Source organism: Globicephala melas, chromosome 18, assembly GCF_963455315.2.
Source record: "Globicephala melas chromosome 18, mGloMel1.2, whole genome shotgun sequence".
NCBI classification, from domain to species: Eukaryota; Metazoa; Chordata; class Mammalia; order Artiodactyla; family Delphinidae; genus Globicephala; species Globicephala melas.
Genome location: NC_083331.1, coordinates 49,268,696 through 49,292,133, shown reverse-complemented (window position 1 = coordinate 49,292,133; position 23,438 = coordinate 49,268,696). Strand labels below are relative to the sequence as shown.

Here is a 23,438-nt window from a genome sequence, read left to right as displayed (position 1 = left end):
TCCCTTACATCTTGTTGGAATGGAATAGAGAAAATGGGATATGGAAAATAAATGGAAAACAAAAAGAAAGATCAGAAAGATGCAATTTCAGATTTCTTGACAAAACTGGACTATACAGCTTAAAATGCATGCTACTTGCATCTGAGTTTCATTTACAGTTCCCATCTGATTCTCCCAAAACAATCAGGACCTTAAATTGTACATTCTATAAGAACTAAGTTTCTTCCTAATATCTTTCGTTTCTTTCAGAGTCAAGGAAAGAAGAAAATAAATCCCTAAAGAAGGAAAATAAATGTGAGAGCATCTTAACTCCTTGTAATTCTAACATAATCAAAATAATGAAAAACTATACTTCAGAGTAAAATGAAGCCATGCAAACTATACTTATACAACTAATAAAGATAAAACTTGACACTATTTCCTCCCCCATCACTGACATTCTGCACTGATTGGGCCAGAAAAGCCAACTAGACACATACATATACATACACACATACACAATTTATTTAAAATTGTGTATACATATACATGAGCACATACTTGAAATCAGAACTTACCCACTGCTTTCCCAATAGTCAAAAACACCTTCTCTTATAGGACAACACTAACCAAAGCAGATTACACATTTCACTTGTAAATTAATTACAATTTAATTTCATGATTGAAATTCATTTCATAAACTTTTACAACAGATCTTTGAATGGTCTTAGCAATCAACCACATTATTTCCCTCTATCAAACAAGCCAAAATTTAAAAATAGAATTCAACAACGGTAATGGCTATTTTTGAAGCTATCTCCATTGAAGTAAGAGATCCTCGAAGACACACACTGCATCTTATTTATCTCTGTATATATAGTTGCTAGCACCATACCTGGCATAGTAGGTGCTCAAACAGATTACTAGGTTAATCAAATGAAAGACAGACAATAATTTCATATTATGTAACAAGAACTTGAAAAATGTTCATCCCTTTGACTCAAGGTAATTCTACCTATAGGAAATGATCTTAAAGAAAGAACCTAAAATGAATATATGAATAAACAAAGATATTCAATGAAGTTATGCGTTTAACTTGAAAAACTGAAAACAATCTAAATATCAAAAGTTAAGGTTACTGGAAAGTAAATTATGGTTCATTCACATGAGAGTACAGTGCCATAAGGAATTATTTATAAAGAGGTTTTGATGAAGAAAATACTCATGATAAAATATTAAGAAAAAAATCCCACAAAAATGTTTGATTTCAACTGTTCTAAAATTAGCTAAAAAAAGATTTGAAGTTAAAAAAAAAAAACCATAACTACTAAAAGCATTTTTTGCTACATTTTCCATACTGGCATGTTTGTTTAATACATACATAGAACAATTGTCAGTTTCTATTATTCTTCATTATTACTATAAATTTGTATGGAGGTTCCTGAGCAATATAATAAATTTATTCTTTTTGTAAAAAGTTAAATAAACAATAAATCATCAGGAGATCTCTATTCATATCTGGGCTGGCTCCTAAATTAATATGGGCAAATCACAAACTTTAGAAATGGCTTTTTAGATAAGTATTGATGAAGTAAAACTAGAGTCTGAAGGCAAATAAAATATTCTTTTGGATTTTTCTTTTCTTGCCTTTACGTTTGATTTGCATACTGTTTCCATTATTGTATCACTGTATTTGTTCACAATTTTAAAAAACTTTTAATTTAATTTCCTCATATCCCATTGTTGTTCTTCTATCTTCCCAAACTTAAGTGAAACATGAAAGCAGAAACTTCCAGCGTAGGTTAATGAAGCATAAGTGAGGTGGGGCTACCATCCAAATTTCTGGATTAGCCAGAGTCGGCCAGACAATCATGGTGGGATTCAGAACATACAAGTAAACAACTAGTCTTTCGCCGCATTTACGGCCAATCTTCTAAAGAGGCTACTGCGTTTTGGTGGCTCATCTTACTGATCTCTCATTTAGTCTACAAGTCTCTGCATGCAATAAGGCTCCTGCCTACTCCATTCCCATGAAAGCGTTCTGACAGAGAGTATCAATGACGTCAGTTGTTATTACACTGTTATTACTGGCTCCTCTTCTTCCACCCACTCCTTTAGCACCTATGTGCCCCAGGGATTCACTGTGGTTCACCACTATTCTCCCTCTGTAGAATTCTCAAGGTTCTAACTACTCTCCGACCAAATACAGAACTCCAGATATCGCCCTAGAGCTTTAGACTCCATATCCAACGTCTACACAGATGACCCATTACTCACCTTAAACTCAATGTGCTGAACGCTAAACATACCATCTTTGGTGGCTCCCCATCGTTTATAAAATTCAAGCCACCCCGTGATCTGGCTTCACCCTATTGCTTCAGCTCATCCTCTGTCACTCATATTCATTTTTCTGAAAGCCTGGTAAAACAAAATCACCACCTAGTATTTACTGAGGGCCCATTAAATACCAGGCACTATTTTAAGCACTTTATATGATTAACTCATTAATCTTCACAGCAATCCCATAAGGTAGATGCTATTCTTTTCATTTTATGCTAAGGAAAGTATCTTGCCTAAGCTACTAAATAGTAGAGTCAGTATACAAACCTACATCCTGTGCTCCTTACTTTTATACTATGCACTTTTTCATAAATGCCTATATACTGTCCAATGCCAAGCACTGTCCTGGGGATTAAAGGTAAATATGACAAAAAAGACCCACGTCCTCATGGGACTCCTATTCTATGAAATAAATGGAATAAACAAACAAAAAAACATATTGTAGATTAAAAAATGCCCGGAAGAAAATAAAAAGGGTTTTATGACAGAAAATTCACTGAGGTGGCCCTACTTAACAGTAATGAAAGAAAACCTCTCTGAAAAATGACTTTTAAGGTGAAACCTAAAGGATGAGAAGGTACCAACTATGTAAAGTGAAAGGGTATACCTGGACAAGAACTGGGCCCTTACAAAGCACAAAAATGGTACTATGGACTGAACAATGTTCTCCAAATATTCATATACTGAAGCCCTAATCCCAAATGTGACTGTGTTTGGAGACAGAGCGTTTAAAAAGTAATTAAGATTAAATGAGGTCATAAGGATGGGCCCTAATCCAACAGGGCTGGTGTCCTTATAAGAAGAGGAAGAGACACTAGAGACTTCTCTCTCTCTGCAAGTGCACAAAGAAGAAAAGCCATGTGAGGACACAGTGAAAAGACACCCGTCTACAAGTGAGGAAGAGAGGCCTCACCAGAAACCAACCCTGATGGCACCCTGATATTGACTTCTAGCCTCCAGAACTGTGAGAAAATAAATTTCTGTTGTTTAAGTCATCCAGTTTGTGGTATTTTGCTATGGCAGCAAAACCAAACAAATACAAATGGGAAAGACTGAGGTGTGTCATAGGAACTGACAAAAAATAGTGTGCTGGAATACAGAGAGCAATGGAGATAATAATATGTCAAAGACTCTTAAGTCCACAGATGGTAGATGAGCCAGAAATAAAGTGATCGCAAAACCTGTCCCTGGTGCAGGAGTTTTAAGGTGGTTGATACTGAATTTGGAAATGTATGGTGTGGGTTTTTGTTCTCTCAGTGACTGGGAGTCACTAACATACAGTGGCTAGAATATAATAATCTATATTCCACCCTGGAATGCACAAAACAGCCCATACAGCAAAGAGCTGAACTCATCCCAAAATGTTAATAGTGCCCTATTGAGGAACAGTGGCTAATAGTATGTTTGGTTTACTCAGGGGACTACAGAACACCAAGATTTAGTCTTTTTTGGTAGTTTTTACACCACTAAGGTTAGTTTTGAGCTAATTCTGGTGAATTAATAATTATGTGTTGTGCCTATGCACAAGGAATGGTGTTGGATACTCTGGGGCATACCCACAGGAATCGAACACCAATGCTAGGTCGAAGAGCCACAGTAAGGGAGACATGACACCACATTTCAGCAAATCTAAGGCACCAGTGGTTTTAAGATGCATCATTTTATGTACAACTAAAGAAAGTAATACCACCAAGTAAATTACAAAATCAACTGTAAGATACACACTAATTTCAGAGCTGTTATGATGTTAAAAAAATATACATCTTAAATAAATGAAAAAGAATATGAAAACAAATAGCTAAAATGCAAATAGTAGGAATCATATAAAATAAAATAGTCTACAGCGGGAAGGAGTTTACGTCTAAAGAAGAGATGTGAACATCATCTAAAAGGAGGTATTAAAAGCCGTAATTTGGATAAAGGCCAAAAGGGAGGCAAGAGGAGGCACCATAAAGACAATTTTTTAAGTAAACAGGTATTAAAGCATTTAACTGCTTTACTACAATTAACGGTTTTCATATTTTACAATAATTTCATGCTGATCTTCACCATCACTGCTAATTTTTTTTTTTTTTTTTCGGTACACAGGCCTCTCACTGTTGTGGCCTCTCCCGTTGTGGAGCACAGGCTCCGGACGCGCAGGCTCAGCGGCCATGGCTCATGGGCCCAGCCGCTCCGCGGCATGTGGGATCTTCCCAGACCGGGGCACGAACCCGTGTCCCCTGCATCGGCAGGCAGACTTTCAACCACTGCGCCACCAGGGAAGCCCATCACTGCTAATTTTAACACTACAAATTTGTAAACAAAAAAAGCAAAACATAGTGAAGATTAAGAACATGCTCAAGATCGTAAAAAGCAATACAAAAAACAGAGCATCCCGTTCATTTCCAATATGGTGTTGAAACCACTTAGACATGCCACTGTGTGTGTGTGCGTCTGTTATGTAAACTTAGTCAGAAAGCAATGGTACACACATCTGAAAGCAGAACCTGAGAGCAACCAAGAAACTATGATACAATTACATGGAGAATTAATGTTTAAATTCCTAAGTGGTTTTATTATAAACATTCACAGTTACCAGTCAGAGCTATGAAAAACTGCAGTTATATCATAGTATCAAATTGTTTTCTCCTTAAAAAAATTTTTTTGAAGATAGTGGGAATATTTAAGTTCAATACTTTTAAATCAGTATTTTTTCAAGGTTTTTTTTTTGTTTTTTTTTTTTGTGGTACTCAGTCCTCTCACTGTTGTAGCCTCTCCCGCTGCGGAGCACAGTCTCCAGACGCACAGGCTCAGCGGCCATGGCTCACGGGTCCAGCCGCTCCGCGGCACGTGGGATCTTCCCAGACCGGGGCACGAACCCGTGTCCCCTGCATCGGCAGGCGGACTCTCAACCACTGTGCCACCAGGGAAGCCCTTTTTCAAGTATTTTTAAAGCATAAAGGCAATGTCATCTTTGTACATGAAAAAGTATGGTTCCAAGTCACGCATAGGATAAGAAAGAAGAAAATCTATAATTCTCTGGTATTAACACTTAAATGTGTTATAAATACACCAAATGATTTTAATTAAACTCTATTCATTTTGACTGAAATACCTTCTGACAAACTTCCCCCAAGAGTGGGAGGGTGAGGTTTGAGGGAAGAAAAAGGAGAAATGGAGGGAGGGAATCCCTCATGAAAAAGAGAATGAAAAAAGGGACAAGAGAAGGAGAGGAGAGGTGACCTATCTGAAGAAATAACTAGCTAACAGAGTAAAGATGGTGAAGACCATCACATTGCCCCAGAACAGATTTCCTGAGTAAAGAGAATGTTACAGCTTTTTGCTAGAAGCTGAGCATGATAAAGGATCTTGAAAACCATACTGGCTATCTACCTTTACTACAGGGCAGGTATTTTTCTCAAAATACTTGCAAGTCAAAGGAACCTGATGGGGAACACGAAGACCACCCGTTAGCCAAAGCAAACAGCACACAATCTGCAATCTGTCTAAATGACTAGACAAACTGAGATGGCTGTCATCAACGTGCATATTGACAGTTTGTCAAAACATGTTCTTGGGCTACTTTATGACTACTTTTACGTAAGCAAATTCCCTCAAAGGAAAAAAAATCCCAATAATTTTCTAAAACTACATGTCATACAATAGAACTATGGTTAAATTTACAAGTGGCAGGAAAAGTTTTGAAAAATGTGAAATACCTCAGTCTGACCTTCATGGGCACTGGTCTCATGAGTAACTCGAATGGCCTGTAATAAGAATATAAAGTATTAACAGGAACAAATGACTATATCCAACTTTTTAAATGAAAACAACAATGCTAAATTTTAACATCTAAAGCCTTGTTAAGAAACAAATCGGAGGAGATTTTTGGAACAGTTTAACACTAAATATTTAAGAATGATTTCTGAGTAAGCAAATGAATTGCTGTGCTTTCCAACCCTCAAATCTCTGAAACCTTAGGAAACTGAGTATCTGCTTATTTGTAATTGCCAGGGGTAAGTGGGAGTCATTTACCTTATTTAATTGCTGGAACTAACATTTAACACTTTATTCAACTGAGACTAGAATAAAGTAAGCATCTCACAGATAGAGACTGAAGAAGCTTAGCTCATCTGTTTCTCCAGGTTACATGCTATTCTGCAGCTCTGGCTGTATTTATGCTTAATCATGCAGCTTCAGTCAGCACTTTAGAAATGTGGAGCAAAAGGCATGCATTTAACAGAAGCTAGAGATTTTAGGTTCCTGAACTTAAAAAAAAAAAAAATGCTCTTATAATAGGCACTATTAACAAAGATGAAGAGAAACAGTCAAAGTAAACTACGGTTGAAAGTACCTTTATGAATGGCAATTTGGCAATAAGTATCAAAGCTTTAAAAACATGCAAACTATTTCGTCCAGCAATTTCTCTTCTAGGAGTTTATATATTTACATATAACTGTACATAATTATATATCACTAATGATATTTGCAAAGACTTAGCTACAATGATATACCTTGTAGTATTTTTTCAAATGGTGAAAAAAAGGGAAATATATTAAATTTCTGACAATAATTTATTGGTTAAATAAAATACTACACTATGGAAAGCTACGCAGCCATTAAATGATGATGTCAAATATATACTTACTGGTATGTAATATGTTTGTGATAAGTTACGTGAAAAAAGCAAGTTATAAAACAATATTACAGTGTGATCAAATTTTTGTTTTAAAATATTGTGCATACAATTATATATTCCCTATTAAAAATATAAATGGTGGCTACCTCTCATTGGTGGAATTACTGGTGACTTTTATGTTGTTCATTTTATTTTTATGTAAAATAAAGACGTTTTATGAGATCAGCAGGTTTTCTTAAAGAAAATACAACTTAAAATAATCAAAGTACATTAGAATGCTAAAACAACATAATCAAGTCAATGGATTTATTGGGCACAAACTCTGCCTAACACATTGTTCTAGCCAAATAATTTGTACACTATACTGTTTCTAATTTCAAAGAACTTACAATCTACTTAATAATGTCATTAAAAGGTAAAAAGCCTTCAAAAGAAAAATAGATTTCAAATAGAATAAAATGTAAATACCAATCTAAATTCTATGAAAAGGTACAATCATTTAAAACGTCTTAGACTATGTGGCCTGTGTCCTCACACATGCAAAAATATTACACTGATAAAATAGCTAGAGAATATTCTAACATCTACCTTTAAACCTTTGTTTTTTCCATTGGTCTTCAGCCTTGTTCCAAATTCCCAGTGAAAGACACACAGGGTATTGCCAAGCATATATTTATTATAGGGAGGGAATGGTAAGGAACAGTCAATCATAAGATATTTTATAAATTGTTAAATCAAATTGCCTTTTTTCTCTCATTCAGCTCTGGACATAGAAAAGAAGTGGCAATTTATCAACATTTATGGATATTTCAGATAATGTTACAAAAGTACAAAAGGGCTGTTTTAATGGATACAACAAAAATCCATAATTGCATAATATACGGTTTCAAGACAAACCCCCCAAAAGAATCTACAGTCCCAGAGAATTTTGCCCACACATGAGATCAAGACAGAAAAAGGTACCGACGTCATAGTTCTCCAGGTATCTGGCTCGTTCTTCAGGGCTCATTGATGCAGACTCCTCCAGGAATTTTTTCAAGGTGGATCCAGATTCTGAGAATATTAAAGATGATAAAATTGAAAAGCCTTGCTATCTCAAAGAGACTGAGATATGAAAATACTAGAAGCATGCTAACTATTTCTCAGGTAAAACCCTTTTACTGGTAAGTTAGGAATATAAGAATATTGGGATAAATGATAGGGCTTAAGCTATTTGTTAAACCTGGGGAGTATTAATATTTCCCCTAACAGTATATACATTCCCATTATAAAAGAAAGAAGGGAGGAAAAGCTTTATTTGATACTTTGAAAGAAAGAACTAGAACACCACCTACTGCTCAGTAAGTTAACTTATAACTTAAGCAGGGGGAAGATAGCAGTAATGAAAAATTATTTACCAAAGTGCATCTTGTCTTTATTGTTGGCAATAGCATGGATTAGTCCAATTGTTCCACAGGCATTGCTGATGGTTTGCTTCATGAAATATACTGATGATGTAACATCTTGTCCCTGAGATTTTATTTTTTCCTCTTCTTCTGTTCTGAATATTTCATACTATCAAAAAAAAATCAGTAGCCTACATGTGAAAATAATATATTAAAAAGGACTTAAATATAAATATGGAAAAACTCTAAATATACATCAATGGGGATTTGGTTAACATGGCATATGTGAATGCAATACTATAAAACATTTTAAAAAGAATAAAATAGATTTACATATTCTGACATAGAAATCTGTCCATGATTATAGAGTGGTTACAGGCCAGTATATATTAATATGATTCTCATTTATGTTTTAAAAATATTTACTTTATATATGCATTGAAAAGTGTTAAAGGATATAGAAAAACTTAACAGATAAGAGATAAGAGATCTGGGATAAGAGATTACTAGAGGATTTTTACTTTCTATTTTTCACATTTCTATACTGTTACATCATATTATATTAACAAAATTCACACTATATTTATAAGTATATGGTATTCATAACATTCACCATTATCTATAACAACTGATTGTAAAAACAATATGGCACAATAATGTCAAAAGTGTGAGCTCTACATCTGATTGCCTTAACCCACAATCTGGCTCTGCCATTATTAGCTGTGCAACTCCAACAAGTTACTTAATGTCTCTGTGCCTCATTTTTCCAATTGTAAAAAGCGTTAAAAATAATGAGGTTAAAAGATGGGTGGGGAGAGAAATTAACACAACATTGTAAATCAACTATACCTGAATAAAATAAATATTTAAAAAACTGAGTGAGGATGGGGACTTCCTCCACTTCCCTGGTGGTCCAGTGGGTAAGACTCCGTGCTCCCAATGCAGGGGGCCCAGGTTCGATCCCTGGTCAAGGAACTAGATCCCGCATGCCACAACTAAGAGCCTATGTGGCCAAAATAAATAAATTATTTAATTAAATAAATTTAAAAACAAAAGTGAGGAGAAGGAAGAGAGTAGGAAGATGATTTTATTGTTTTGTTTATTGTTTTCCTATAATTTTCAGATTCCAATAGAGTAGGGAGCCCTACTACAGCCCACAGGCTACAGGCCAAACCTGGCCCACTGCCTGGTTTCGTAAGTAAAGTTTTATTTTTGTATTGTCTATGGCTGTTTTCATACTAAAAGACAAAGTTGAATAGTTATAATAGAGACTATCAGGCCTGCAAAGTTGAAAATATTTACTAGCTGACCCTTCACAGAAAAAGTCTGCTGACCCCTGTGATAAAAGAAACAAATGATGTCTATTTAAAACCCATAATTAAGGAACTGCTTTTAACAACAAACGTACCTGTGCCTGAAAAAATAATTTTTATAAATGTGCTCCTAAATCAAATTTTTATTTTTTTAATTTTTTACTATTTTTTATTAGAGTATAGTTGATTTACAATGTTGTGTTAGTTTCTGCTGTACAGCAAAGTGAACCAGTTATACATATACATATATCCAAAATTAAATTTGTAAATATTTTCAGAATAAATTCTGAACCATTAATTCATTCATATAAGTTCAACTGATAAAAACTGAAAAGTTCAATACAGTAAGGTCTTGGGCTGAAATGTTTTGTACAGTCCTAGAGTTTAGTTTGTTATTGTTGTTGCTTAACATCAATGTTCCTTGGTGACAAAGCAAGAGTTTGAAGTTATCAAAAACTTACCATAAAGTTATCAAAAAGTTTGATAACTTCTCAAGATTTAAGGTTTAGAAAAAAAATCCTAAAATGATTCAGAGCAAGTATAGGAAAAAGGAAAGTGACTGTGTTTTCACTGTGGTCTGCCATAATTAAAGACAACAAAAATATCAGAGAGAAATAAATTAATAGCGTAAAGCACATTTAAAACACTGTAACTGACTTTATTTAAAAGATAATGATGTACCCGTAACAATTCTTTTGCTATTAGTATGCTGAAGCCATTCACAACTACATAATCAGTTTCTAAATTAGAACTTAGAAGATTGAAACACTTCATATTTCCTAAACCATCCACTAGATATCCTTTGAGTGATTTTTATTATGTCACTTATGAGCTGAAATAGGGACCGACCAAATTGTAAGAGATATCAGAAAGTGGCAGATGCCACTATATTTTCTACTTATATAAGTATAAATACTCATTCCTCACATCTTCCCATTTACTTCATTTTTTACAATGTTGAGTTCATCTTATTATTTCTAAGTTTAAAAATAAAAATCAGAAAGATACAGACTCAAAACTGTTTTAAAATGGCTCCATAATGCACATGGCTATAAGATATCATTCTAGAAGGCCTGAAAAATGGAGATTTGAACTTAGATACAGAGAGCTAAGAATAGCTGTTTATAATCCCCAACATATCCTAAATCTGCCAATTAAATTGTATTTAAGCTTAACGATTCTCACCCAAATCAAGTTTATTCTGAAAATAATGTAACCCATGTCATTAGTTACATCTACCTCCTTAAAACAAAGATTTCTTTACGTATATATTGAAAACATTTACATATTTTATATATTAAAATTTTGAATATTCTTTATTCATATATTTTCTAAGACAGATTTAAGAATATCCTAGTACTTAACAGTTCTAAAGTATACACATCAAATTGTGGTTAAATGTCACATCAAAACAGTTGAGGCAAACTAACCATATTTTATAAAAAAAAAAAAAACTACCAGAGTTTAAAAGACTCAGGGCTTCTCTGTCAATCTACAAATCAAAATCTAAATACATCTCTTTAATAAAACTAGATTTTTAGGATGTCCCCACTGTCTAGATTTCCTCATTTTATGCAAGAAGGGAGTCATCTGTTCTTAATTCATAGGTTTAATTCAACAGCATAGGTTTAATTCAACATTGAAAGAGAATTCTGCATTTACTGGAAACTATATCTTACTTAACAATTACCTTTTCTGTAATAGGGAAGAGAAGCAACACTGCACACACTGGTCTTGGTACCATGCTAAGGAGTTCAGGATCCATTCCATATACATCAACAAACTGCCAGTTAGGATGCAGACCTAATTGTTTGAGAAACTGGTAAAAAGGGGAAACAACTAGTTTAGTGTTAACAGGGAAATAATGTGTATATACTGTATATCTGATACATAAAAGGGAATGGAAGGTAAAAATATTACTGATGTTCAATAAGAATGAAGTCAAGCAGGTTTTCCATGAATAAGGTAGGAAGAGATAGCAATTTATTTATATCAGTTAACAAACATTTAAAATTTACAACATATTAAGCAAAACTCGGTTTTTCAAAATCCATTACTTTGGGATTGAACATAATAAGTGAGGACTTCACCGAACACATACAAGTGGCTTGGTTGGTATCTTAAACTCATTCCCAACATTGGATTTTTAAGGAAATGCATCTAAGTTCTAGTACATAAAGAATTATTTTGGTAGTAAATCAGCATAGTCTATCCTAATTATCAAAAATGATGACTGAGGTTTAAAGATAGATGATAGGTCGATATCACAAGTTTTATCAATGAACAAAGAGTGTATAAGGCCAAAAAAGTCCAAGCAACTTGTGGGAACACCAGGAAATGCTTGATATAAAAAGTAACCTGGGACTTCCCTGGTGGTCCAGCGGGTAAGACTCTGCGCTCCCAATGCAGGGGGCCCGGTTCAATCCCTGATCAGGGAACTAGATCCCGCACGCATGCCGCAACTAAGAGTCCACATGCCGCAGCTAAGTCCAGGTGCAGCCAAAATAAATAAATAAATATATAATAAATAAATATTAAAAAAATAATTATATAAAAAATAAAGTAACCTGCTGGCTTCCTGACTTTCAGTACACAATGAAACCTACTCAGCTTCACTGTCTCCCCTACAACTAACAAAAAAAAAAACTGTAACAAAAGAGCAGTGGTTTTTTCAAACTCTTAAGAATTCATAGGGAAATAAAATATCAGACCCTAATCTATTGCAGAGAGAAAAGGAAAAAAGAACATAATAATAAGAATGATGTCAATTTCACAATAAACTCAATAAATGCCTGTACTGAAGGAAATTGATGGTTTTAAAAAGTTCACCATCACAAAATAAATTTTACATGATAGAAATAATAAAGGAGTAGAGGAAACAAAAAACATACTAAAAATGCATCATTATACCTTACTTTGAGAATACATTATAGTATCTACTGGTCTAACATTATCTTTAAGTTGTTTTTTTGTTTTTGTTGTTTGGGTTTTTTTTGTTTGTTTTTTTGTGGTACGCGGGCCTCTCACTGTTGTGGCCTCTCCCGTTGCGGAGCACAGGCTCCGGACGCGCAGGCTCAGCGGCCATGGCTCACGGGCCCAGCCGCTCCGCGGCATGTGGGATCCTCCCGGACCGGGGCACGAACCCGTGTCCCCTGCATCGGCAGGCGGACTCTCAACCACCGCGCCACCAGGGAAGCTCCAACATTAACTGAGATTTAAAAATAAAAAGGTGCCTTGGGTATTTCTCCCTGAAGAACGATCACACATACTTAGATCATCAAATGAGATCTTGCAAAACCAATGGAAGCCATGCCCTATTACATAAACAGTGTTATTCATCTCACAGTCAGGTTCTATAAGACAAGACATTCCTGATTAAAGGACCACTCTCCACATCCCTCCAATTCTCTGCCTGTAGAAAAAACGCTACTTACTGATAGTATGGTTGGTCAAAAATAAGGTCTTAGATACATTTAATAAGAAATACTCTGAATTAAAAAACTTATCTTGGCAGAATGTGCTCAACATCCATAGATTCATCAAGTCACATGCTCTGCAACAGTCTGGGGCCACAGAAATCAATGGCCCTCTCTAGTTAATACCTATTCTTCATCTGATTCCTATTAATGATTCCAGACTTTAATAAAGTTCAATGAAGTATTCCAAACTACTTCCCTCTCCCTTCTCCACTTTCTCTGAAATTCTTAGTCTATGCCCTCCTCAATATTCAATTCTATCTAGAAACTAAAAAAGGACTAAAACTGACTGCAAAGCCAAAGGAAGGAACTGTGTCTTATTCATCTTTTTAATCCCACTGCCTAGCACTGTACTGGCCAAACCATAGACACTCAAGTTCTATTTGCTGAACTTGCAAGAAATTTGTTGAATTTGTTAAAGATTGTATCTCTATCTTAATAGATAATCTAGCCATCTGTATGTCTACACATGTCTGTTAAGCTATGTTTATAATGAATATTTTACATATACTTTTTAGTTGTGCCAAGAGGTAGGAAAGATACATTTGGCTTCTAATCTAAAACCAGGCATTTATCAGCTCCAAATACTCCAAATACTACCTGCACAGGACTGACAGCTCTGAAAGGCATACTGCCAAGGAAAAGTATCATAAACCCTGATAAAAGAATTTAAATATATTTGTTAATATTATGTACCCCCAATAGCCATATTGCTATAAAGTTATAAAACAAGAGGTACATGTAACAGAGTAATTTTTACATCTGTGCTGCAAACTGAAAGTAACAGTTAAACATCTTAGTGAAAAAACAGTCTGGAGAAAATTGGCAAATTACCTTGAAGTTGTAAACTTGTTCCAATTATCAGCCAAAGCTAAAGAGTATAAAAATTACCAAGCTCCAAAGGCAGCAGTTGTAGCAAGAGTGATTAGTATCAAACTGAGGACACATCAATGATTAAATAGAAGATTAAATTAAATATAAAAAAATGATTAAAATTTAACTGGAATCATACTTTTCCTCAACTTTTTACTCATATAGCCAATCAAATAAGATTGATAAAAAGACATTCAATTTAACTAATATCTATTAAGTACATCGATGCAACCTCTGACTCCAGATTGTTATGGGTCAGACTCACACAGGAAGTCATCATATGCATAGAAAGAATAAAAGAGGCTATGCCTAGTAACTACCTCTGGGCTTCGGAGAAAAGGTGAGGAAGAAAGTCTCCGACTTTTACCTCTCACTTTTTTTTAAATAACGAAGGTATCCTACTTTTATAATTAAAGGAAAAAGAAGAACCTACGTGCATTTGTGATGATCATAGTCAAATAGAGAAAGATTAAAAAGAAATTCTCTAAAATATTAAATATTAATAGTAGTTAGCTTGGATGGTATGGAACTCAACTTTTTATCTTCCATTTTTTTTTCTTCCAGTGTTTTTAAAAAGTGTTATTTTTACAATAGATGTAGTTTCAAAGATACAAATCTACAGAACTGATATGCATGTATTTTCTTCAAATTTACAAAACTGGGATAAAACATAATGCCAGTTTTAAAACTATTCCCAAAAAATCTCTCCAGCTTACAAAGAAAAGTATTCTATATAGTACAGGCACTTGCAAAGCCATCTCTACACAATTAAAAGCATCCTGTTTGCATCAAATATGATAAAGGGATTTATAAACTTTAATATCTGTCTTCAGGCTTTTTTAAACATTGGGTAATAAAATAACAAAAAATTCTGACTGACTAGCTCACTAAATTTTTATAATGCCACACTAACGTTTGGTCTATCAAGAAAAACAATTAGTAAATTAGAATATGTGCCCAAAAAAGATCCTTGGTTAACTTATCCTTTTCAATGGTCCAAAGAGAAAATTTCCACCAGATACAGAATATTTTAATTTATTTGTAAATATTTAAAAATAGTATCTTGTATCAGAAACTATGCTAGGAACTTTAATGCACTTCACCTTTACTGCAAAGGAGGTTTTATTATTACATCCTTTCACCAATGAGAAAACTGAGCCTGGGAGGTTCTGTGACTCTTCAAGGTCATGCTGCCAGAACCCACATGCCAAGCTCTGGATGTTCTGGTGCTTATTTACTTGTCTCTCACTGCTTAAAGTACCTTTCTGTACTTTGTTCTCTAATTTTAGCCACAACGAACTCTTCAAGTTCTCAAAGGGTCGATAACCATCCCTTACCTTGCTTTTGCACACAAACTGGACTTATATCTGAAAAACTGTTAGCCTCTCCCCCTCATTTTTAAAAATTTATTTATTTATTTATTTTTGGTTGTGTTGGGTCTTCGTTTCTATGCGAGGGCTTTCTCCAGTTGTGGCAAGCGGGGGCCACTCTTCATTGCGGTGCGCGGGCCTCTCACTATCGCGGCCTCTCTTGTTGCGGAGCACAGGCTCCAGACATGCACGCTCAGTAGTTGTGGCTCAGGGGCCTTGTTGATCCGCGGCATGTGGGATCTTCCCAGACCAGGGCTCGAACCTGTGTCCCCTGCATTAGCAGGCAGACTCTCAACCACTGTGGCACCAGGGAAGCCCTCCCCCTCATTTTTAATGAATTCCTCCTCATTCTTTAGGTGATAGTCAAGTAACAAAAACTCTGATTACATAAATATATAAAAACAAAAGAAAAATTAAATCTACCTTCCTTTCAAATTTGTTCTTAAGTCACTTGCTCTGGTCTTTAATGGCCAGCTCAGGACAGCAATAGATTCTGCCTTGTTACTAATTTACTAATGATTTGGGTTATGACAGAAATTATACTTATCTAGTAATTGCTTGATATCACTACTAGTAAAAGTATACTAGTAGTAACTGCTAGATGCAGAACTAGGAAAATAACTAATAGTTAAATGAGAAAACAATGGTTTTTAAAGTCTGGAAACCAGCCAAATGAATTTTAATAGCTATTTAGTAAACAAACAAAAATGAAATTACTTAAGTACAGAATGGGGAAATACTAAAAACATTTTATGTAGGAACCAAGAAAAAAAGGAGTTTACTTTACTGCAGGCTCAATATGGACTACACAATTGTCAACGTAAGTGATGCAATGCTGATCTGCTTTAAAAGTTGTATTACTCGGGATAATTTAGTAACACACTATTTCAACACAGATTATTCAGAGTGGAATATGATATCAGCTCTGGTAGGCCTATTTTATGAAGGATGACAACAAATAATCAGGCTCAAAGAAAGGTCACCAAGAATGATAAGGTTTTGGAAGACATCACAGCTGGAGAATCTGGGCATGTTCGAAGAAAACTTAAATTATTATAATCCTTTTCCCCCAATATTTCTAGTAATATCATGAAGAAGCGATTAGATTTACTCTGTATGGTTTCAATGGGAGGATGACAGACAACTGGAGGAAGTTACAGGAAAGCAGATTTTGTTTCAATATAAAGAAATATAATTCTTCTAATTATACATTATTCTCATGATAATAAAAAACTAAATCACTTTATGAGATAGAATACTGCTCACTGAAGTATTCAAGCAAAAGATTCATGACATTAAAGATAATTTTAAGAAAGATTTTCTGGAGCATGAAAGGAGCTATATAAAATTTATTCATTCTTCCATTCAATAACTATTTGTTGAGAGCCCCCTATGGGCCAGGCACCATTCTAAGTACTTCAGACTTGTCCTTGTTCTCACAGAACTTACATTCTAGTGGTATGATACACACAATAAACAAGTAAACACATAAACAAGATAATTTCACAAGGTGGTTAAGTATTATGAAAAAAAGAAAACAAGACATGATGTCAGTGTAGATTCAGGGCCAGTGGTGGGAAAAGGAAGGAACATGACCTGCATAATGAGGAAAGACTCACTGAGGAGAGGACTTTAAGTTAAGACACAAATGACAAGAACCAGCCATGAAACAACCCAGATCAGAATGATTCAAGCAAAGGATGAGCTAGTACAAAGACTGAAGCAGGAACAGGACGGGCATTCAAAGACTGCAGCCCAGCAAAAGTGGGAGGCAGGCAGTACCTCCCCATCAGGCCATAGTAAGCAGCTTGAAGTGCATTCTAAGGACAAGCAATGGAAGGCTGTTTTGTGTTTTGAGTGTTTTAAGCAGGGAAACACAGACGTGATTTGCATTTTTATAAAATCTCCTTGGGTGTATATTGAGAATATATTTTAGGGAGGTAAAGGGAGAAGCAGCAAAACTAGTTAGGAAGCTACTGCAGTTGTCCAAACAAATGATGATGGTGGCTTGGTACGTAGTGGTAGAAATGAACAGAATGGCCAGGTTTGGGATAGATTCTGAAAGAAGAGTCTACCAGAGTTGCGGATCATTGGATCTGAGAGGTTAGGTCAAGAAAAATATTAAAAACAGTAAACTTCACAGAGTGCATGCTTTGTTCTATACATTGCCATACATAATTTACATGCAGCAATTTATTTCATCCTTACAACAATTTTACAGGATTAGGAGGGGTTATAAGAAACTGAGGTACAAAGAGGCTAGGTAACTGCCTATAGTCTCAGAGCAGAGATTCAAACCCAAGAAATTAAATCAGTACAACAATGGCCTCTCCAAACTAGCATAGTTGTGAAGAATTAATGACATTGACTTGGGCACTGTATAAATGGTGGTACCCTTAAAAGACTGGGGAAGTGGATTTGCAGGAGAAATGAGAGGATGTAAAGCCAGATTTCTTTTTCAGCCATGTTAAATTTGAGATATCTATAAGACATCCAAATGAGATATACTGTAAAAGCGGTAGCTGAATATAGTAGTTTCCAATTCTGTAGAGAAGTCAGGACTTGGAGGAACACAGGATCTGTCACACAGAATAGGTGACAACTGACAGTACTAGTGCTATACAACAGAAAATATAAAAAGATTAGCAGTGTAGGACAAAGTTCTGAGGAACTCCTTAGTAATTGGAAGGGAAATGATCCAGCAAAGGCAAATCTAAGAAGCAGTCAGAGAAATAGGAGGAAAACCAGAATTATCACAGCAGCCAAGAAAAGATGTTTCAAGAGGGATGGAGTGGGCTACTCTACCAAATGTTGCTGAGAGATCAAGAAAATGGTGACAGAAAAGTGAACGCTGGATCTGGCCAAGTCGTGATTAATAAACTTGAGAAAAGTAGTTACTGTGAAATGGTAAGGATAGAAGCAAACTAGATGGGAGAGAATACAGGGGAAAAAAACGCTGATAAGAAAGTAGCAAGAGCGTCTATGGACAATGCTTTGTGAAAATTTACAAAGAAGGGAAACAGAGAGGAGGTAGTAGAGGAGGTCAGGGTAACAAGGGTGTTTTTCCCAAGATGAGAAACACTAACTAATGAATATTTGTATGTTCATGGCAATAATTTAGCAGATGACTTCTAAATCTTTTTCCAACACTAAGCAACTAAATACAACAATTACGTTAAGTAAATTTCTTTTCCTTCAGCCAGAAAATATTTTGCCTATTCAATAAAATCCACAATTAGGAATATTTCTAGGGAATTTCCACATCAGAAATGGGTGGTTCTAAAACGCAGTATTTAAAATTACATAATGTGGCTGTGCAATACTCAAATCACAAAACATAATCAAGATGAAAATCTAGTGTGGTCATAAAAAGAAATCCTATGATTGCCCACATCACAAAATGTTCTTTTAAAAAAAATGTTATAATTCCTGATGCTTAATTACCTGTAACTTTCCATCAGCTACAAGCTGCTATTACCCCTTAAATGCATATGTAAATAAAATGGAGCTTCAATTTTTTAAATAATTTTTTCTATCATTTAACTGATTTTATTCTAGGTAAGTCCTACCTATAGCAAGACAAAATATCCTGAGAAGGCAGTGACAGCATATAAACCAACAAAAGAAATCACTACTTACTACATCTACTGAGACATATGGTTACTAGTTAACGTCTAACAGTTACTAACAACCTTCATATAGTAGACATGTGTTAATCATTCTTATACCAATTAGGCATTGTTAGAGCACTAAACAGTGTTTGCTCACACTGAGTATAATGACACATGCAAGCAACAAATGGTAACAGAGTGAAATCAAGATAAGTAAAAGGCCTATGATTCCATTCAATTGGGGAAAGAAGAAAAGGTGGGGATGGATATTGTTGTTGGGATTAATCTGTGGCTTAATTTATAAATTTTCCAAATTCTGAGTGAGTTAATTAAATTTCCATTCATTTTCGATCCTCAGTTCTGCCACTAACATAAAGAGAATAAAGAAACAACTACAAAAATTTTGGTTACACTGATTACTTCTTAGATACTTGTCCATTCTCCCACTAAATGTACATTACTTCTTTAAAAAATAAATTTAAAGGGGTGGGATAGGGAGGGTGGGAGGGAGGGAGACACAAGAGGGAAGAGATATGGGGATATATGTATATGTATAGCTGATTCACTTTGTTATAAAGCAGAAACTAACACAAAAAAAATTTTTTTAATTAAAGAAAATAAATTTAAAACAAACTTAACCACACCAAAGCATGCCAGAAATAGTGTACAATCATATACTAATAATATCTTTTCTCTGTTTATGTCACCACAGAATGGCCTCCTGTGACCATCCAACCTAGTATGTTTTCCCTGATGGTCTTCATCACTGTACCATTAATTTTCCCCACTGCACTTATAATAATTGCTAACTATTTGTTTGCTTACTTGTTTATTGTCTGTCTTCCCAATGGACTGAAAAGCAGAAAACCATAAATGTTTTCATCACCAAATATAACCAGCTCCTGCACAGATATCTGGTATTCCAAAAGGTGCCCCTCAAATATTATTTAATTGATGTGAATAAGTGAATGTGTTTTATAGTCTACCAAGATTACTCAGGAACAAAGGTTTCCAATTAGAACACAGGTTTAGAATATAGGTTTCCAATTATATAAGCTTACATCTTATTAAAAATAATAATGGTATCATCTAAAAATGATTGTATTTTTTAGTCTGTTGATACAGTTAATTACACTGATTGACTTTAGAACAGTGAACCAGCTTTGCAATAACAGAAGAAACGGCTCTTCATCAAGATACACTATCCTTTTTATATACTGCTGCATTCTCTGCAAATATTTTGTAGAGGATTTTTACATCCATGTTCATGAGGGAGAGTCTGCAGTTTTTCTTATTACGGCTTGTCTGGTAATGCTGGCCATAAAATGAGTTGAGAAGTGCCCCCCTCTTCTATGTTTATGTGGGATTAGTATTATTTCTTCCTTAAATGATCATTTCAAGAGATATAGGAAAGTCATTTAAGAAAATTCAACAGTGATCCATGATAAAAACTCTCAGCAAACTCAGAAAAGAAGGGAACTTCCTTAACCTGATAAAAAAGCATCTACCAAAACCCTACACCTAACATATCTAATGATCAAAAATCAAATGTTTTCCCTCTAAGTTCCAGAACAAGACAAGGATGTCCTCTCTCTCTCCATCCTACTCAATTTTGTATTAAAGGTCCTAACTAGTTCAACAAGAAAAATAAATAAAAAGCATACAGACTGAAAAGGGAAAAATAACACAGTCTAACCACAGAGAATATGACTGTCTGTATAGAAAATCCCAAAGCATCTACCAAAAAAAGCCACTAGAGTAAGTGAATTTAGCACAGCAGCAGGACAAAGTTAACATGTAAAAATAAATTATACTTCTATACATAGCAATGGACAACTAGAAAATGAAATTTTAAAACACCATCATTTACAATAGCACCAAAAATCATTAAATACTTAGGTATAAACAAACAAAAAAATGTGCAAGATCGACATGCTAAAACGACAGACCACTGTTGAAAGAAATCAAAGACCCAGGTAAATGATGAGAGGTACCAGCTTCATGGATTGCAAGACTCAATACTGTTATGATGTTAATTTTCCCCAAAATATATCTATAGGCCTAGTCATCAAAATCATACCAAAATTTTTTGTGTAAGTTGACAAGCTGATTCTAAAATTTATATCGAAAGGCAAAGAAACTAAAACAGCCTAAACAATTTTGAAAAGGAATGAAGTTTGAGAATTCATACTATTTAATTTCAAGACCACAGTAATATAACTACAGTAATCAAAACAAACACATAGATCAATAGAATAGAACAGAGCCCAGATATACGGTAAATTGATTTTTAACCAAAGTTATAAAAATATCTGGAATTAGGTCTGAGAGAAATATGCTTCCTTCCTAGGGCACTAAATCAGAAGTTGTAAATACTGACTTCTTCAGAAGGAAAATTTTTTTCTTTACAAAGCTGTCAAAATGTTTTAGGCAAAAAAATGAACAACAAATGTCAAAGAGGGTAAAACAAAAGAAAATTAATATTGATAGGAAATGCCACCTTAATAACATGAAAGACATATGCTGTGTTCCAAGCTTTGTTCATTACTAAATTACTAGATTACTAAAGAGACAAGAATTAAGGCAGTAATAATCATTTCAATAGCATGTAATAAACCCGAATAAAAAAATAGTTTGCTGACAACATTAAAATAAAGCACTTCTATCTGCTTTCTTTATATAAGGAATTTTCTACAAGCTTTCAAAACCGAAAACCAATGAAGTACAGGATGAATCATTATTCCTTGGTGATGAGAAGGAAGATTATTGTGGGGGGGGAGAAGTATGATAAACTAAGAGGGCAGTAAAAAGTAAACTTGCTGTTGAGAATGAAAAACAGGAGAAGACAAAATACACCTGAGCAAATAAAAAGTTTATACCTGGTAGCACTTATTGTCCTTTTGATCGAGAGGCTGCGAGATGTTCCCTCTTCCTTCCCCATCCCGAACCTCCAACACCCAAACGAACTTAAAGGGTTGTAGCTGGCAAAGGATGACGTGGGAATTGAGCTTTCCTATGGTATAAAAGCAACTAAATTCCACTTTTAAGAAACTGGAAGAGAAAGGGGGCGTGGCGGAGAAGAGAAGTGACTTGATCGGGCGAAAGAAGATGACTGGAAGATGATTTCATGGTGCAAGTGGCGGATGAGATTACAAGGACTGAGTGGGAGCCTTTACAAAGCTTGGAGTCAGGTGCTGCAGGCAAATTAGTCACCTAGAAGGTACAGGGCTGGGACAATCATGGATTCGGCACTAGCAGGAGGCAAAACGAAGAGAGAAGAGGAACTGGAATACAGGGTGAACGTCCCTCAAAACCTCTGACCCAAAAAACCCAGGAAACGCTGACGACGGGGAATGGGACCAGAGACAGCTGGGAGCATCTCCAGGACCCAGGTGGAAGGGAAGCGGCCGCAAACAGGGCACGCCCGTCTGAAGGTGAGCAAGAAGGACCCTCACGGAGTTAAATCCCAGACTCCTGGGGAGTGCAGGGGTGTAGGCGGCCAGGGTCCCAAGCGACAAGACACCTCACTCACCTGGTTGGTGACCTGAAAACGAAACAGAGAACACCATTTAGCGACAAACTGCCCGGGACTAGAGGCGGCAGCCCGGTGCCCTCTGCCCCCGCCCGCGGCCTCAAGCCAAGACCCGAGCCACGCTCACCTCAGGATTGGCCTCCAGCGGCAGCCAGCGTTGACTCTCCATGGCCACTCCGCCCGGCCCTTCTCCAGCTCTGACAGCCGCCGCCGCTTCCGCCCCCTTGCTCCTGACCTGGACCCGTCCAACCCTGCGCCCCGAGGGAGGGGTGCCGAGAGACTTAGAAAAGTCTAACAACACTCTAGCTCCTTTATCGCTCGCTACAGAACCACAAGTCAAGGTTTCCACTTTAAATTAAGATACAATCGGAGAGGAAAAGAATAGGAGCCAGCTTCCTATTGCAGAAGGGAAAAGAATCTCAGCTCTCTCCCCTCGCGCTTGGACTCTTCCGAACCGACGGGACTGCTCCAGTGCCACGCATGCGCCAAGCGGGGGTCTGGGACCGCGTGCTCTCCGGCGCCCTCCCATGCCTGTATCATCAGCCGGAGACGCTAGGGGACGCGCCGCTGAGTCCTGTTCGTCGAGGGAGGGACCTGGGCGCTGCCAGTCAGGAGGCCCCACACCCAGAGGACGCCAGTCGTGCTCAGAAGCTCCTTTGCCAGGGTGCAGAAGTGATATGTCGGCCTTGTCTGCTGTTACAGAGTGGGGAACATTTCTATATACCTACACAGTTCCGTGTAGAAAAAATGTCAAGTACCTGTTATGAGTCAGACGCTGTAACTAAGAGTTGGGTACACAAAGCTAAGCTTACAGTAGGGTAGAAGAGGTGGACAAAAGAACGAAGAATCACAATGAAGTGTGATACACGTGTGATAGTGGTAGCATGAGGTTGGTGAAACTACACAAAAGGGCAGCTAACGGGGAAAGGGAGTGTCCA

The 23,438-nt window shown here is 36.0% G+C and overlaps 1 protein-coding gene across 2 annotated transcripts in view; it reads right to left on the bottom strand.

Annotated features, from left to right (window-relative positions):
- Positions 1-22,759, bottom strand: part of UCHL3 (ubiquitin C-terminal hydrolase L3) — a 44,125-nt gene extending 21,366 nt beyond the window's left edge. The window contains exons 1-5 of one of the 2 annotated variants that reach the window (XM_060288077.2): positions 22,628-22,759; positions 11,329-11,457; positions 8,338-8,494; positions 7,908-7,993; positions 6,021-6,068 (exon numbers count right to left, since the gene is read on the bottom strand). In XM_060288077.2, coding sequence (XP_060144060.1) covers positions 6,021-6,068; positions 7,908-7,993; positions 8,338-8,494; positions 11,329-11,457; positions 22,628-22,669 — 462 coding nt within the window. In that variant the 5' untranslated portion in view covers positions 22,670-22,759. Of the gene's footprint in view, positions 1-6,020; positions 6,069-7,907; positions 7,994-8,337; positions 8,495-11,328; positions 11,458-21,847; positions 21,872-22,627 lie in introns of those variants that run through there. The other variant, XM_060288078.1, reaches the window with a different exon arrangement.
- Between the last annotated feature and the right edge of the window lie 679 nt (positions 22,760-23,438).